Below are 16,575 nucleotides of genomic sequence, written 5' to 3'. Positions count from 1 at the left end.
TTTTTGTTGTCGTTATACTTGATAAAAAGGGAAGAGTTAACAGTTGGTGCCGTCTCTGAAAGAGCAGCATGACAAACTCTACCCGCGTTCTTACCTAAGCCATCCAATTTTTTTTGTGACGCGCGATAAATGGTAGTACACAGAGTGCATGTTGGGAGTGGTGAAGCTGACTTTCTTTTCAACAGGGACGGAGGCTAAAGTGGTAGAAACGAATGAGAGCACCATGGAGGCGGGGCCTCAAATGGAGGAAGTCCCTGCAGAACAGCCCATGGTCCAGGCTGAGGTTATAGAAGAATGTCAAACAACCGAACAACAGGAGGCTCCTAGTTTACCTGTCGCTGTTGCGGAAGAGAGAAAAGAGGATGCTTCCAACCAGATGCCACATCCCCAGGTCAGCTATGTCCCTATCCTTGAGTCTCCGGAGTCACCAGAACAGCAACCGCCACAGTCACCAGAACCAGCACCAGTAGTGCAGGTCGGCCCTGATCACAGAAAGGAGAAGGATAGGGAGGAGGTCAAGCCCTCAACAGAGCAGCAGGCCACACAGGAGGAGAAGATAAGGGGTGAGGGCATGTCTACCACCAAGCCATCCATTCGGGACTCGCCAGAGTCACCGACCCCTCCCATTTCCATGCAAGAGGCGGAGCATGTTTCCATGGACACAGATGAGGCCGGGCTAAAGGAGGAACGCTCAGGGTCTCCCATTCCTCCTGCTCCTCAGGCCGACACACAGGAGGCTGCTCCTTCTACTGTGGACATGGAGGACAGGGGGACTCACTCTGAGGAGGAGGAGTTTGTAGAAGAAGAGGAGCAGCAGGGGAAGGAGGCAGGCGGAGAGGGTCATCATAGTCATCACAGAAGGGTCAAGATCAAGCAGGAGCCCCAGGACCCCACGGAGGAGCAGGAGGAGACGAAGCCTGATCAACTCCTCCTAGATGAGATGTCCAACCAGAGCCACCAGAGTCCCGGGGACGAGAGCAGCTCTGGCTTCCTTGGCTCCCCGGCCGAGAACGAGGCTGAGGCGGAGCCTGACGCACAGGTAATGGGGGCAGACACAGTGACGTTTAGAAATCACGTTTAAAGCCTCACCTTTTTAGCTTGGCCTTTTAAAAAGGGAAATCTGCAGGTGAAACAATAACAAAGTGTCACCCTGCTACTGTTTCGGTAAAAAGCTGAGGGGTTGGAGAAATGTAACCTCTCAAATTCATGGACAGGGTTATGGATACAAGGACTGACCTTCCAGTCAAAAAAATTGATGTAGTGCCCTTTTAGTGCCCTTTTAGTGCCCTTTTAATCAGTCATTTTCTTGTTTTAGACATTCATGGAGTTTTATGTTTCTATTTTCATCCCCTTTACTGCTTCTCGTTTGCTTTTACTTTCATTTGATTGTTTTACTGTTTAGTGTGTTGCGATTTTAAATGCACTTTGAATAAAGCTCTATTTTGATTTGACAGCTGTCCATGGAGCTTAGCCTGATGCCCACCGGCCGCTCGCGTTCCGACTCCTTGCTCACTGAGACGGACGACTCGCTGCCCTTTGACCCCCTCAAACCAGACGGGGAGAAGAAGAGGAGAGGCTCTCCGGGGCGCTCCCGGGTCAAACAGGTGCGGTCCAGTAACAAGTTGGTGTCCATAGACAATCAACACTCATTCAAAAGTCTAACTCTGTCATAGGGCTTTTGTTGTTACGATAGGCCCATTTCACAATGACGTTGAGGTTACGAAACTGTCTCTGCCAAATGTTCTGTGTTATATGTTGGCCAATGGCTAGATGCAGTGGTCTTATTCATCAGTTCTAAAAACCTCGTATGTGATGAGGTACTGACACGGTTGGTGTTGGTCTTTTCAGGGGCGGGGCAGCAGCAGTTTCCCGGGGAAGCGGCGCCCTCGCGGTGGTGGTGGTGGTGGCAGGGGCCGTGGCGGAAGGAACCGCCTCAAAGCCATGGCCTCCTGCATCGACGCCTTCCTGGTGAGTAAAACCGTTCGACGACACCGAGACATTCAAATGTAATTTATTCACTAGCTCACTCACTCACTTCGTCATGTCATCAAATGTCGACATTGAACCTTACCATAGACACAAACCACAGCGGCAGTTTGTCACGGTTCTCTAGAATGTTTGGAACTTGATCTCTTGTCTAAAGTTCATTCGATACAGATCACTTGATTGTAACTTGATATCAGATTGTGATTGGCTCTGTGTTATTGCTGATCCTAGCTGAGCATGACAGCAGCAGACACTGGACTGAGTAAGGAGGAGGAGGAGGGGGAGGAAGATGAGGCTATGCAGAACACGGTGGTGCTCTTCTCCAACACCGATAAATTTGTCCTGCTTCAGGTAATTCTGGTCTCATGCTTTTCATTTTGATATTTTTCCAGTTCCCCTTTGGCATGTACCATGTCAGACAATCTTAGACATTTTTAAGCATCTTCACTGTAACCCAAGCTGCCTGTGTTTTTCCCTTCTCTCTGTCACCTCCCCTCCCTCCCTCTTTATCTCTCTCTCAGGACATGTGTGTGGTGTGTGGCAGTTTTGGGAAGGGTGTGGAGGGGCAGCTGCTGGCATGTGCTCAGTGTGCACAGTGTTACCATCCGTACTGTGTGAACAGCAAAGTAAGCAGCAACTTATTCATTCTTTATTACATCTTCATACAGCTAGTCTTCCTAATAATATTATGGTGCGCGCCTTTCGCAGATGCTTTGCAATAGGCCACTGTAAAGAAATAAAACAAAGGTTCAAGAGTTACAACACACAAGCCTCTGGCTTCATCTGATGCCATTTTCAGAAATCAAACGTTAACTGTTTATTTGTATTTTTAAAATATTTTTACACTGTATCCCCCCCCTTCTCCTTCCTCCTGCAGATGACTAAGATGATGCTGCGTAAGGGCTGGCGTTGTCTGGAATGTATCGTGTGTGAGGTGTGCGGCAAGGCCTCGGACCCGGCCCGCCTGCTGCTGTGTGACGACTGTGACGTCAGCTACCACACCTACTGCCTGGACCCGCCCCTACACACTGTACCCAAGGGGGGATGGAAATGCAAATGGTAAACATGAATCCCAGCTCTTTCTCTCTCTTCAAATATACCCATAAAGAAGCAACGACAGCAACTCTTTCACCGGGATAGCCTGTTCAGTCATGCTTTTGGGTCTGAATAAGGTTAAAATGTAAATTCACGTGTACCAGAATCTGCATAGTATGCACACGGCAACAAAAACAGTCCTGAAGCCTAACTTTAAAAGCTCAGATGTCTGTCTTTTTACTTTCCGTTTCTCGGTTACATCTGAACTTATACATTTCCACGAACAGTACCAGCAACAAGAATTACACCACCATTTTGAACATTCACCTGTCAGATACTGTACTTGAACCTGATTGCTCATTGTCCCTGTTGTCTGTTCATTGTGTAGGTGTGTGAGCTGTATGCAGTGTGGTGCCAGCAGCCCGGGGTTCCACTGTGAGTGGCAGAACAACTACACCCACTGTGGCCCCTGTGCCAGCCTGGTCACCTGCCCTGTCTGCAGGGAGAACTTCATGGAGGAGGAGCTGCTGCTGCAGTGCCAACACTGTGACAGGTGGGTACCACTCATTACAACTACACAAACATACATAGAGATATCTGGAAGGTTGTTGAGATAAAGATATATATAAATATACACTACCAGTCAGAAGTTTGGGCACCTACTCACTCCAGGGTTTTTCTTTATTTTGACTATTTTCTACATTGTGGAATAATAGTGAGGACATCAAAACTATGAAATAACACATGGAATCATTTAGTAACCATGAAATTGTTAAATAAATCAAAATATATTTTTTTATTTGAGATTCTTCAAAGTAGCCCCCCCTGTGCCTTGATAACAGCTTTGCACACTCTTGGCATTCTCTCAACCAGCTTCACCTGGAATGCTTTTCCAACAGTCTTGAGGGAGTTCCCACATGCTGAGCACTTGTTGGCTGCTTTTGCTTTACCTTACGGTCCAACTTATTCCAAACCATCTCAATTGGGTTGAGGTCGGGTGATCTGATGCAGCAGTCCATCACTCTCCTTCTTGGTCAAATAGCCCTTACACAGCCTGTAGGTGTGTTGGATCATTATCCTGTTGAAAAACAAATGATATTCCCTCTAAGCGCAAACCAGATGGGATGACATATCGCTGCAGAATGCTGTGGTAGCCATGCTGGTTAAGGTTGCCTTGAATTCTAATTAAATCACCATACCACCTCCTCCATGCTTCACTGTGGGAACCACACATGCGGAGATCATCCGTGCACCGACTCTACGCCCCACAAAGATGGCGGTTGAAACCCAAAATCTCAAATTTGGACTCATCAGACCAAAGGACAGATTTCCAACAGTCTAATGTCCATTGCTTGTGTTTCTTGGCCCAAGGAAGTCTCTTCTTATTATTGATGTCCTTTAGTATTGGTTTCTTTGCAGCAATTTGACCATGAAGACCTGATTCACGCAGTCTCCTCAGAGCAGTTGATATTGAGATGTGTCTGTTACTTGAACTCTGTGAAACATTTATTTGGGCTGCAATTTCTGAGGCTGGTAACTCTAATGAACTTGTCCTCTGCAGCAGAGGTAACTATTGGTCTTCCTTTCCTGTGGCGGTCCTCATGAGATCTAGTTTCATCATTAGTGTTTGATGGCTTTTGCAACTGCACTTGAAGAAAGTTCTTGAAATTTTCCCGATTTGATTGACCTTCATGTCTTAAAGTGATGATGGACTGGCGATTTTCTTTTGTTTATTTGAGCTGTTCTTGCTATAATATTGACCTGGTCTTTTACCAAATAGGGCCATCTTCTGTATACCACCCCTACCATGTCACAACACAATTGGTTTGCTCAAACGCATGACGAAGGAAAGAAATTCCACAATTAACTTTTAACAAGGCACACCTGTTAATTGAAATGCATTCCAGGTGACTACTTCATGGTTGAGAGAATGCCAAGAGAGTGCAAAGCTGTCATCAAGGCGAAAGGTGGCTACTTTGAAGAATCTCAAATAAATTTGTTTAACACTTTTTTGTTGGTTACTACATGAGTCCATGTGTGTTATTTCATAGTTTTGATGTGTTCACCATTATTCTACAATATAGAAAATAGCTCAAATAAAAACCCTTGAATTAGTCTTTTGACTGATACTGATACTTTTGACTGATACTGCGTGTATGTATGTATGTATGTACAGTTGAAGTCGGAAGTTTACATGCACTTAGGTAGGAGTCATTAAAACTCGTTTTTCAACCACTCCACAAATGTGTTGTTAACAAACTATAGTTTTGGCAAGTCTGTTAGGACATCTACTTTGTGCATGACGCAAGTAATTTTTTCAACAATTGTTTAGACAGATTATTTAACTTATAAGGTGTATGTAAACCTCCGACTTCAACTGTATGTATGTACAATTGAAGTTGGAAGATTACATACACCTTAGCCAAATACATTTAAACTCAGTTTTTCACAATTCCTGACATTTAATCCTAGTGAAAATTCCATGTCTTAGGTCAGTTAGGTTCACCACTTTATTTTGAGAATGTGAAATGTCAGAATAATAGTAGAGAGAATAATATATTTATTTCAGCTTGTATTTCTTTCATCACATTCCCAGTGGGTCAGAAGTTTACATATACTCAATTAGTATTTGGAAGCATTGCCTTTAAATTGTTTAACTTGGGTTAAACATTTCGGGTGGCCTTCCAAACGCTTCCCACAATAAGCTGGGTGAATTTTGGCCCATTCCGCCAGACGAAGCTGGTGTAACTGAGTCAGGTTTGTAGGCCTCCTTGCTCGCACACACTTTTTCAGTTCTGCCCACAAATTTTCTATGGGACGAGGTCAGGGCTTTGTGATGGCCACTCCAATACCGTGACTTTGTTGTCCTTAAGCCATTTTGCCACAACTTTGGAAGTATTCTTGGGGTCATTGTCCATTTGGAAGACCCATTTGCGACCAAGCTTTAACTTTAAGACTGATGTCTTGAGATGTTATTTCAATATATCCACATTTTCCTTCCTCATGATGCCATCTATTTTGTGACGTGCTCCAGTCCCTCCCACATCATGATGCTGCCACCCCCGTGCTTCACAGTTGGGATGGTGTTCTTCGGCTTGCAAGCCTCCACCTTCTTCCTCCAAAATATAACAATGGTCATTATGGCCAAACAGTTCTATATTTGTATCATCAGAACAGAGGACAAAAAGTACGATTTTTGTCACCATGTGCAGTTGCAAACCGTAGTCTGGCTTTTTAATGGCGGTTTTGGAGCAGTGGCTTCTTCCTTGCTGAGCGGCCTTTCAGGTTATGTCTATATAGGACTCGTTTTACTGTGGATATAGATACTTTTGTACCTGTTTCCTCCAGCATCTTCACGAGGTCCTTTGCTGTTGTTCTGGGATTGATTTGCACTTTTCACACCAAAGTACGTTCATCTCTAGGAGACAGAACGTGTCTCCTTCCTGAGCGGTAAGACGGCTGCATGGTCCCATAGTGTTTATACTTGCGTACTATTCTTTGTACAGATGAACGTGGTACCTTCAGGCATTTGGAGATTGCTCCCAAGGATGATCCAGACTTGTGGAGGTCTGCAATTTTGTTTCTGAGGTCATGGCTGATTTATTTGGATTTTTCCATGATGTCAAACAAAGAGGCACTGAGTTTTTGAAGGTAGGCCTTGAAATACATCCACAGGTACACCTCCAATTGACTCAGGCTAATTGACATCATTTATTCTGAAGCTTCTTCTCATCATTTTCTGGAGTTTTACAAGCTGTTTAAAGGCACAGTCAGCTTAGTGTATGTAAACTTCTGACCCACTGGTATTGTGATACAGTGAAATAATAATTGTTGGAAAAATTACTTGTGTCAAGCACAAAGTAAATGTCGTAACAGACTTGCCAAAACTTTAGTTTGTTAACAAGAAATTTGTGGAGTGGTTGAAAAACGAGTTTTAATGACTCTTACCTAAGTGTATGTAATCTTCCCGACTTCAACTATGTACAGTGGGGCAAAAAAAGTAGTTAGTCAGCCACCAATTGTGCAAGTTCTCCCACTTAAAAAGATGAGGCCTGTAATTTTCATCATAGGTACACTTCAACTATGACAGACAAAATGAGAAAAAAAAAATCCTGAAAATTACATTGTAGAATTTTTAATGAGTTTATTTGCAAATTATGGTGGAAAATAAGTATTTGGTCACCTACAAACAAGCAAGATTTCTGTCTCTCACATACCTGTAACTTCTTCTTTAAGAGGCTCCTCTGTCCTCCACTCGTTACCTGTATTAATGGCACCTGTTTGAACTTGTTATCAGTATAAAAGACACCTGTCCACAACCTCAAACAGTCACACTTCAAACTCCACTATGGCCAAGACCAAAGAGCTGTCAAAGGACACCAGAAACAAAATTGTAGACCTGCACCAGGCTGGGAAGACTGAATCTGAAATAGGTAAGCAGCTTGGTTTGAAGAAATCAACTGTGGGAGCAATTATTAGGAAATGGAAGACATACAAGACCACTGATAATCTCCCTCGATCTGGGGCTCCACGCAAGATCTCACCCCGTGGGGTCAAAATGATCACAAGAACGGTGAGCAAAAATCCCAGAACCACACAGGGGGACCTAGTGAATGACCTGCAGAGAGCTGAGACCAAAGTAACAAAGCCTACCATCAGTAACACACTACGCCGCCAGGGACTCAAATCCTGCAGTGCCAGACGTGTCCCCCTGCTTAAGCCAGTACATGTACAGGCCCGTCTGAAGTTTGCTAGAGAGCATTTGGATGATCCAGAAGAAGATTGGGAGAATGTCATATGGTCAGATGAAACCAAAATATAACTTTTTAGTAAAAACTCAACTCGTCGTGTTTGGAACACAAAGAATGCTGAATTGCATCCAAAGAACACCATACCTACTGTGAAGCATGGGGGTGGAAACATCATGCTTTGGTGCTGTTTTTCTGCAAAAGGACCAGGACGACTGATCCGTGTAAAGGAAAGAATGAATGGGGCCATGTATCGTGACATTTTGAGTGAAAACCTCCTTCCATCAGCAAGGGCATTGAAGATGAAATGTGGCTGGGTCTTTCAGCATGACAATGATCCCAAACACACCGCCCGGGCAACGAAGGAGTGGCTTCGTAAGAAGCATTTCAAGGTCCTGGAGTGGCCTAGCCAGTCTCCAGATCTCAACCCCATATAAAATCTTTGGAGGGAGTTGAAAGTACGTGTTGCCCAGCAACAGCCCCAAAACATCCCTGCTCTAGGGGAGATCTGCATGGAGGAATGGGCCAAAATACCAGCAACAGTGTGTGAAAACCTTGTGAAGACTTACAGAAAACGTTTGACCTCTGTCATTGCCAACAAAGGGTATATAACAAAGTATTGAGATAAGTATTTGGTCAATAACAAAAGTTTTATTTTCCACCATAATTTGCAAATAAATAAATAAAAAATCCAACATTTTTTTCTCTCATTTTGTCATAGTTGAAGTGTACCTATGATGAAAATTACAGGCCTCATCTTTTTAAGTGGGAGAACTTGCTTAATTGGTGGCTGACTAAATACTTTTTTGCACCCACTGTATGTATATTAGGCTAAAGAGAAGAGGACCCAAGACCTATCCTTTAGGGACCCCCGTTCTACTGCTTTGGTTGTACCATGTTAATGCTTTGTCCAGAAAGAGCGGTATCTCTTTCATCATGTGTTTCTCTCCATGTAGATGGGTGCACGCGGTGTGTGAGAGTCTGTACACTGAAGACGAGGTGGAGCAAGCTTCTGATGAGGGCTTTGCCTGCACCTCCTGCACTCCCTACGTCCCCAAACCTATAGGTAAGCCTATCAACTTCAAACCAGTGCATTTGATTAGAAGAAAGTGAAAACGGTGACGACATGAAATGTGTTCTGTAATTCTCACACTTCCCCCTCGGATTGTCTGCAGTAACAGTGGATACGACCTACATGTCAGCCATGAAGATAAAAGAACCAGGTTGGTTTTTTTCTCTTTTGAACTGTTTATATGTAAGAACACATGATGTTTTTTTTCACCTCCCAAGGTGCCTTACACCAACCTCTTGTAGTTTTAACAATCGGCACGGCACATTTTTTATTTGTATGTATCCAAGTAATTGTTTGTTTAGTAGAAATAGCTCTTACTCGTCAAATGTTTGTGTAGTTTTATCAGTCATCAACCCTCGCTCCTCCCTGTCCCACCCAGAGCGTCAGTTCTACCGGTTGGAGGGAGTGTGGCTGACCGAGACGGGCATGTCCCTGCTGCGTAGCATTTCTATGTCTCCCCTACACAAGAGACGTCAGCGGCGTTCCCGCCTGGATATGCTGTGTGGCGACGGGGGGCATGATGGCATTGAGCTACGAGACGGCGAGGGAGACGGGGACGAGGGAAAAGGTGGGTGGACTTTCTGCTGTCTTGTTTCTCTAAGTCCCCGGGGTTTCTATAGGAGGAGGATGAAATTGCTCTGTGCCTTGTCACTGATCGAAGGTCAGATTTGCCATTACCCCCTCCCTAATGGGTTTCAGGATCAGATTTGGGTTTGCAAACTGATCCTAGATGTGTGTTTTAAACACCCTCTACAAAAAGTTTTTAATTTATATATATATATTTTTTAAATTATTTTTTTATATGCTTTGAAAGGTCATCTTGGACCTTCTTGATTCATTGATTTGACATGTATTGTTCTTCAAGAGGTGATTCCTTACGTCATGCATGTATTTGTGCACCCACTTTGGTCTGTCACTTCCTCTGCATTGACCATGAATTTCTCACTCTCTTGTTGTTCCAGGCTGTGGGGAGCCCATGGAATGTGAGACCGGGGCCCCTGGTGTAAAACAGGAGCCTCCAGGGAGCCCAGACAGAGAGCTGGGAGCAGAAGGAGGTGGTGAGGGGATGGAGGAGGGCCTCCTCAAAGGAGGAGTAGAGGAGACTGACGAGGGGAAGAAGAGGAAGAGGAAACCCTACAGACCAGGTCAGAGGGCACTCTAACTAGACATATTGGTTAAAATACTATTTGTTTTTTTGCGACGCTTTAGCCTCGCTTGCCTGGTACAATGGGATTAAAAGAATAGTCCTAAAAGTGCAAGTCTGGCACACCAGACAGTCTCAATCAAACACGGAAAGTATTTGAAAGAAAACGGATACTATTAGATCCCAGGTCGATCCAACAGACCCCTGTAGTGACATCATATCATTTGTCACCGCTCTATGACGGTCACATTCAAATAAACGTTTAAATTTCCCGCAGGGATCGGTGGCTTCATGGTGCGCCAGAGGAAGTGTCACACGCGGATGAAGAAAGGTCTGTTCCCCCATCTGTCTCATCTGGCTGGAGACGGGACAATTACTACAGATGGACGGACGGGAGAGAAACTAGCCCTAGAGGAAGGCAAGTTACAAGTTACAACAGCCACCTGCCGCCATTGTACTGGTCAATCACTGAAATACTCGCATCTGTTGGAGAGAGGTCAAATTCTTCGACGTTTTGTAAAAAAATATATAATAAACCTTACACAACCGCTGCGGAAATAAGTTATTGTTCATGTGCTTTCATGTCTCATGTTCCGGGTTTCAAATGTACATTGTGTCAATTAATGATTTTATTTGCAACCCAAAACAAAATGTTTTAATATAATTCCTGCTTTCAAAATTGGGATTCTGAACATCTGAAATGACACGTGCTGTTTGTTGACAGGGCCCCACCCAGACACACCTATAGATGGCGCCCCGGAGACTAAGCCAGCTGAGGGAGAGGGGGAGCAGGCCAAGAAACGACGAGGCAGGAAGAAGAGCAAACTGGAGGACATGTTCCCAGCTTACCTGCAGGTACATTCTCTCTCACCACCTCTCACCATGGGCTATTCTAAAGACTTCAGTTAGCAACCCAGAGGAACCCGTTTCCCGGACACAAATTAAGCGCAGTGGAATACAAAGCATGCTCAATTGAGATTCTCCATTTGAAGTTACTTCTCAGTCCAAGGCTAGACTTAAATCTGTTTCTGGGGAAACTAGCCCGTAGTGTCTAGAGACCAACTCCCTAACATCAGAGTTATCTATCCCTCTGTGCAGGAGGCGTTCTTTGGTAAACAACTGATGGACCTGAGTAAGAAGGCTCTCCTGGTTCCCCCAGGACCGAGGCATCATGGTGCCGTGGGTCTTCTCCGACCTCCACTGCCCCATGCACCTGGGGACAGACCCACCGCACCTGACGCAACGGAGGCCAGGGAGCGAGCGATGGGGTCTGGGATGCACCTGAAGCAGGAGGGGGGTGAAGGATCCCAGGCTCAGGGCGAGGGAGCAGGGTCGTCTTCGTCCGTTAAAGAACCGAGTTCGACGGACCCTCAAGGCTCCGACACGGAGAAGAATGAAGGTAAAGAGATCACGGTGATGCTGAAATAACATTTCAGAATTGCAGAATATAAAAGGGATACTTGACAAGACAAGCCTAGTGTGCAGGAGCTTATTTTCTTTGGGTGAGAGATCTGTGTGTTGGAGTTGCAGGTGTTTAGTTTTGCCATATGCTACCAGTTTGGTCTTGACGGATGCTTTTCCCCACTAGTCTAACATGCCTTCCGTTTGGTCTCTCTCCCAGGTCTCCCTCAGGGCATGGAGAGTCAGGACTCTGAGCAGTTCTTCAGGAAGGTCCTGGGAACGTCAGAGGGGGCCTCTTTAGGAGGGTCGCTACAGAGCAGCATGATGCCCATCCTGGAGGGAGTCAAGGGGGAGATGAACCGCAGTGGTCTGCCACAGAGGAGCCTCCTCACTGGTACAGGCCTAGAAAGCTCACTTTTCATAGGAAGTATAAATGTGGAAATGAGTGTGACGTTGAACTTAAGACATCTCACTAAGAGAAAGGAGTAGAAAATGTGAACAGCGTGATGATATATGGAGTAATAGTTTGTTGTCGTTAAGGAACTGTTAGGCTCATGGTAAAGCAGGACATGTCACTCATACAAGCTGATCCCTTTCAGGGTCACTGCCCTCAGCTGGTGTGATGGAGTCCTTCCCTGGACTCTCTCAGTCTCCGTTCTTCGACATGCGGGACCGGGCAGGTCTGTTCAGTCCAGACGGGGGAGAGGAGAGCCCATGGGCAACCCCCTCCACCCCTGCCACACCCTCCACTCCCCCTACCCCCGGCGAGGCAGATGGAGACGGGCTGTCCTATAACCAGCGCAGCCTCCAGCGCTGGGAGAAGGACGAGGAGCTAAGAGAGATGTCCACCATCTCCCCTGTACTCTACGCAAACACAAACTTCCCCACTCTCAGACGGGACTACCCAGGTGAGTAGATGGAGGGAGATCTTAGTTAAAATGAATAAGTGGCCTTTTCTAATTTTTAGGAGGTTTGCTCTGGATAAGATGGTGCTTCCAAAGTTCTAATGAAATAAAATAAAAAATTATCTCTGAAAATGAACCAAATATCAAATGTTTTGACAGCAGTTTACCGGAATATACAGTACCAGTCAAAAGTTTGGACACACCTACTCATTCAACGTTTTTTCTTAATGTTTTACTATTTTCTACAGTGAAGAATAATAGTGACGACATCAAAACGATGAAAGAAGGCATAAGGAATCATGTAGTAACCAAACAAGTGTTACAAAAATATCTAAATATATTTTAGATTCTTCACCACCCTTTGCCTTGACGACAGCTTTGCACACTTGCAACTCATCTCAAACCATCTCAATTGGGTTGCGGTCCGGTGATTGTGGAGGCCAGGTTATCTGATCCATCACTCTCCTTCTTGGTCAAATAGCCCTTACACAGCCTGGAGGTGTGTTGGGTCATTGTGCTGTTGAAAAACAAATAATAGTCCCACTAAGCACAAACCAGTAGGATAGCGTATCGCTGCTGAATGCTGTGGTAGCCATGCTGGTTAAGGTTGCCTTGAATTCTAAATAAATCACAGACCGTATCACCAGCAAAGCACCATCACACCACTTCGTTCATGGTGGTAACCACACTTACGGAGATCATCTTTTCACCTCTGCGTCTCATAAAGACACAGCGGTTGGAACAAAAAAAATCTCACACTTGGACTTTCCACCGATCTAATGTCCATTGCTTGTGTTTCTTGGCCCAAGCAAGTCTCTTCTTATTATTGGTGTCCTTTATTAGTGGTTTCTTTGCAGCAATTTGACCATAAAGGCCTGATTCACACAGTCTCCTCTGAACAGTTGCTATTGAGATGTGTCTGTTACTTGAACTCTGTGAAACATTTATTTGGGCTGCAATTTCTGAGGCTGGTAACTCTAATGAACTTGTCCTCTGCAGCAGAGGTAACTTTGGGCCTTCCTTTCCCGTGCTTGATGGCTTTTGCGACTGCACTTGAAGAATGTTCTTGACATTTTCTGTATTGACTGACCTTCATGTCTTAATGGACTGTTGTTTCTCTTTGCTTGTTTGAGCTGTTCTTGCCATAATATGGTCTTTTAGCAAATAGGGCTATCTTCTGTATACCACCCCTACCTTGTCAACACAACTGATATGTCTGAAACGCATTAAGAAGGAAAGTTATTCCACAGATGAACTTTTAACAAGGCAGACCTGTTAATTGAAATGCATTCCAGGTGATTACCTCATGAAGCCGGTTGAGAGAATGCCAAGAGTGTGCAAAGCTGTCATCAAGGCAAAGGGTGGCTACTTTGAAGAATCTCAAATAAAAATGTTTTTTTGATTTGTTAAACACTTTTGGTTACTACATGATTCCATATGTGTTATTTCATAGTTTTATTCTACAACGTAGAAAATAGTAAAAAAAAATAAACGCCCTTGAATGAGTAGGTGTGTCCAAACTTTTGATTGATACTGTATATAATGTAAGTTGTGATCCTCTCTCTTCTCTCTGACAGACTGGTCCAGTCGCTGTAAACAGATCATGAAGATCTGGAGGAAGGTTTCAGCTGCAGACAAGGTTCCTTTTCTGCAAAAGGCCAAAGACAACAGAGCAGCTCAGCGGATCAACAAGGCACAGAAGGTGGGAGTTTAGGCCAGATAATTGATTCATAGGGCCAGCTTCCTTGATCCAGATCAAGCCCACACCTGAACTAAAATAATCTGTTTTGAATTTCCAATGACAATGCTTTTAATGCACTTCAATACTTAATCTGGGTCTAGGAAACCAGCCCAAAGCATACGTTTGTCATTGTAAGGACATCTACATACAGACTCCTTGCCTTTCTCTAACTGTCTCTTCTCTTATACAGCAGGCAGAGAGCCAGGTGTGTCGGCCCATCAAGACAGAGGATGATGGTAGTGTTCGGGTCAAAGGGGAACGTCCAAGCCTGCACCTCCAGATCCCGCCACCCTCAGGTTCTGTCTCCAACCCCTCCCAGCCCAGCTCGGCAGAGAGCCCCTTCCCCTTCCACCCCGACTTGGGTTCCTCTTCGGTTTTCTTCCCCGACGGTCCTCTCAAGACCCCAAGCTCGGCATCGGCAGATATGAGGACAGATCCCTTTGCCAAGCAGCCTCCCCAGTCCCCCCACCCCTCTCACCACTCCCACCCCTCCACCCCATACTCCTCCCACCAGGCCGCCTCCAGCCCCATGCAGGGCCAGGCCTCTTCCTCAGGTTACCTCCATCCTGTCCCGCAGGGCCCTCTTCAGGGACGGCCGGCCAGCCTCGGCCCCTTCGACATGCACCCAGGGACTCCCCGGCGGGCCCAGCAGGTGGACCCCTTTTTCAGGCCACAACAACAGATCCAGTGTCACCTGCCCCAGTCACAGCAGGGCTCTCAGGAGCACCTAGGCCCCCCAGAAAGCCCTCGGTCCAGGGGTGGAGGGCCTGGGGACTCCCCTCTCTTCTCCCCGCCCCACACCACCCACTATGGAGACCCGTTTCGAGGCCAGCAGCAGGGGATGGGGCGTCCAGAATACGGTTCCTCCCCCTCCCATGTGTCCTCACCTGCCGGGATGGGACAGTACAGGGCTGATATGAGTGGGGGACCCTCTCCCCGCTCCTCCTCCACGGGACGCCAGGACCTGAGTAACACGGGCTCCCCTGCAGGGATGCTGGACTCTGGGGATGGCTTGTTCAAGGCTCCCATGACGCCCCGGATGCACCAAGGGGACAGCGGGGTGGTACTCCACCCTGGAGCCTCACCCAACCACCACTCTGAGGGCTACCGCCAGTCCCCCTCTACCCCGTTTCAGGACCCCTATGCCCAGCCTCCTCTCACCCCCAGACCCCAGTCTGGGGATAGCTGCTCCCCCCTCCCCCAGAGGCATCCCCAGGCCCAACAGGAGTCCTGCCCCAGGGTCCCCTCCAGCCCTCAGTCCCAAGGCAGCTCCCAGTCTCCCCTCACTCCTGGAGCCCTCTCCAACGATGCATTCTCTGTCCAGTCCCCGGCATCCAACTCGCGCTTCCAGTCGCCTGACCCCTACTCCCAGCCGCCCTCGCGCCCCCAGTCCAGGGACCCCTTTTCTGCTTTGCACAAGCCCCCCCGGCCCACCTCCGCTGTTCCAGAGGGCACCCCAAGCTACAGAGGCTCACCTCACCCCAACCAGTCTCCTTCACTCCCCCTGTCCTCCACCCCTGTCGGGGACCCTCTCTCTGGGAAGCCCTCTGGGCCGCCTGGGTTCAGCCGGGGCCCCAACATGGCCTATCAGATGGCCCAGCAGCAACAGCAACAACTCCTCCAACAGCAGCAGCAGCAACAACAACAACAACAACAGCAGCTTCAGCAGCAGCAGCAGCAACAACAACAACAGCAGCTCCAGCAGCAGCAACAGCCCCAGACTCAGGCCATGGGTTCCAACTTCCACTCCAGGATGCCCCCCCAGCAGGACCCCACAGCCCCCCAACCCCCGGATGCACCTCAAACCCAGGGGACTATGTCCGGTGCCCAGGAGATGCCTGACATGTCAACGGTTCAGGATCCTTCACTACTGGACCTTAGCCCCTCTGAGCTGGAGAAGCAGAGACAGGTATATGTTCTATTTGCTTTAACTAGGAGCTCATTTATTCCACTATGACTATGGGGCTAATCTTCTAAGAGTCCTTCAACATCACAAGATAAATAATTGTCCCTTATTGTCATTCTTAGGCCTGATATAACCCCTGACTGGTGTTTCTTCTTCTTCCTCTGATAGCGACAGAAACTGAGGGAGTTGTTGATCCGACAGCAGATGCAGCGAAACTCAATCCGGCAAGAGAAAGAGGCTGCAGCAGCCAGCAGTGCTGCCCCCTGTTGGCCTGGAGGTGACATGGCAGCCTATCAGCAAGACAAAGCCCGCCGTGCTCCACCACCCTACCCACAGGTACGCTATAATATGTCGAACAACATGTCCGACATCAACTTGCATCAACTTGGGTCAGGCTCAAAATGTTTTGAATCTGAGTGGAACTGGGGAGGTACTACTTAAACCTGTACAATAAGAACACATTTTTGTTTTCCATTTCAAAAATGTTTTCTACGTTTTGCCCTACTGAAAATGACCGTGGTAATGTCTCCGTTTGGCTGGTGATTCTCAGCGATTTCTTAGTATTTTATTTGAATTTCCCTTGAGGGGATTGATAAAGTTGTAATTGAATTGAATAGTAGGCCCTTGTTGTTTGTCC

At 46.6% G+C, this 16,575-nt stretch overlaps 1 protein-coding gene across 8 annotated transcripts in view; it reads left to right on the top strand.

The window, feature by feature from the left end:
• The window catches only part of kmt2d (lysine (K)-specific methyltransferase 2D), a 44,130-nt gene that overhangs the window by 8,106 nt on the left and 19,449 nt on the right, over nt 1-16,575 (top strand). For all 8 annotated transcript variants that reach the window (XM_090202781.1, XM_090202782.1, XM_090202780.1 and 5 more), the window contains exons 11-29: nt 186-1,039; nt 1,455-1,604; nt 1,849-1,968; nt 2,218-2,337; nt 2,508-2,612; nt 2,864-3,045; nt 3,410-3,574; nt 8,726-8,835; nt 8,945-8,992; nt 9,221-9,409; nt 9,804-9,986; nt 10,263-10,403; nt 10,710-10,840; nt 11,084-11,384; nt 11,607-11,780; nt 11,986-12,294; nt 13,869-13,993; nt 14,223-15,941; nt 16,107-16,274. In XM_090202781.1, the coding sequence (XP_090058907.1) occupies nt 186-1,039; nt 1,455-1,604; nt 1,849-1,968; nt 2,218-2,337; nt 2,508-2,612; nt 2,864-3,045; nt 3,410-3,574; nt 8,726-8,835; nt 8,945-8,992; nt 9,221-9,409; nt 9,804-9,986; nt 10,263-10,403; nt 10,710-10,840; nt 11,084-11,384; nt 11,607-11,780; nt 11,986-12,294; nt 13,869-13,993; nt 14,223-15,941; nt 16,107-16,274 (5,294 nt within the window). The remainder of the gene's footprint in view (nt 1-185; nt 1,040-1,454; nt 1,605-1,848; nt 1,969-2,217; nt 2,338-2,507; nt 2,613-2,863; nt 3,046-3,409; nt 3,575-8,725; nt 8,836-8,944; nt 8,993-9,220; nt 9,410-9,803; nt 9,987-10,262; nt 10,404-10,709; nt 10,841-11,083; nt 11,385-11,606; nt 11,781-11,985; nt 12,295-13,868; nt 13,994-14,222; nt 15,942-16,106; nt 16,275-16,575) is intronic.

This window comes from Oncorhynchus mykiss, chromosome 16 (assembly GCF_057628025.1).
Source record: "Oncorhynchus mykiss isolate SJ-2025 chromosome 16, ASM5762802v1, whole genome shotgun sequence".
Classification (NCBI taxonomy): Eukaryota; Metazoa; Chordata; class Actinopteri; order Salmoniformes; family Salmonidae; genus Oncorhynchus; species Oncorhynchus mykiss.
The sequence above is the reverse complement of the archived record's forward strand: the minus strand, read 5'-3'. Positions and strand labels throughout refer to the sequence as shown.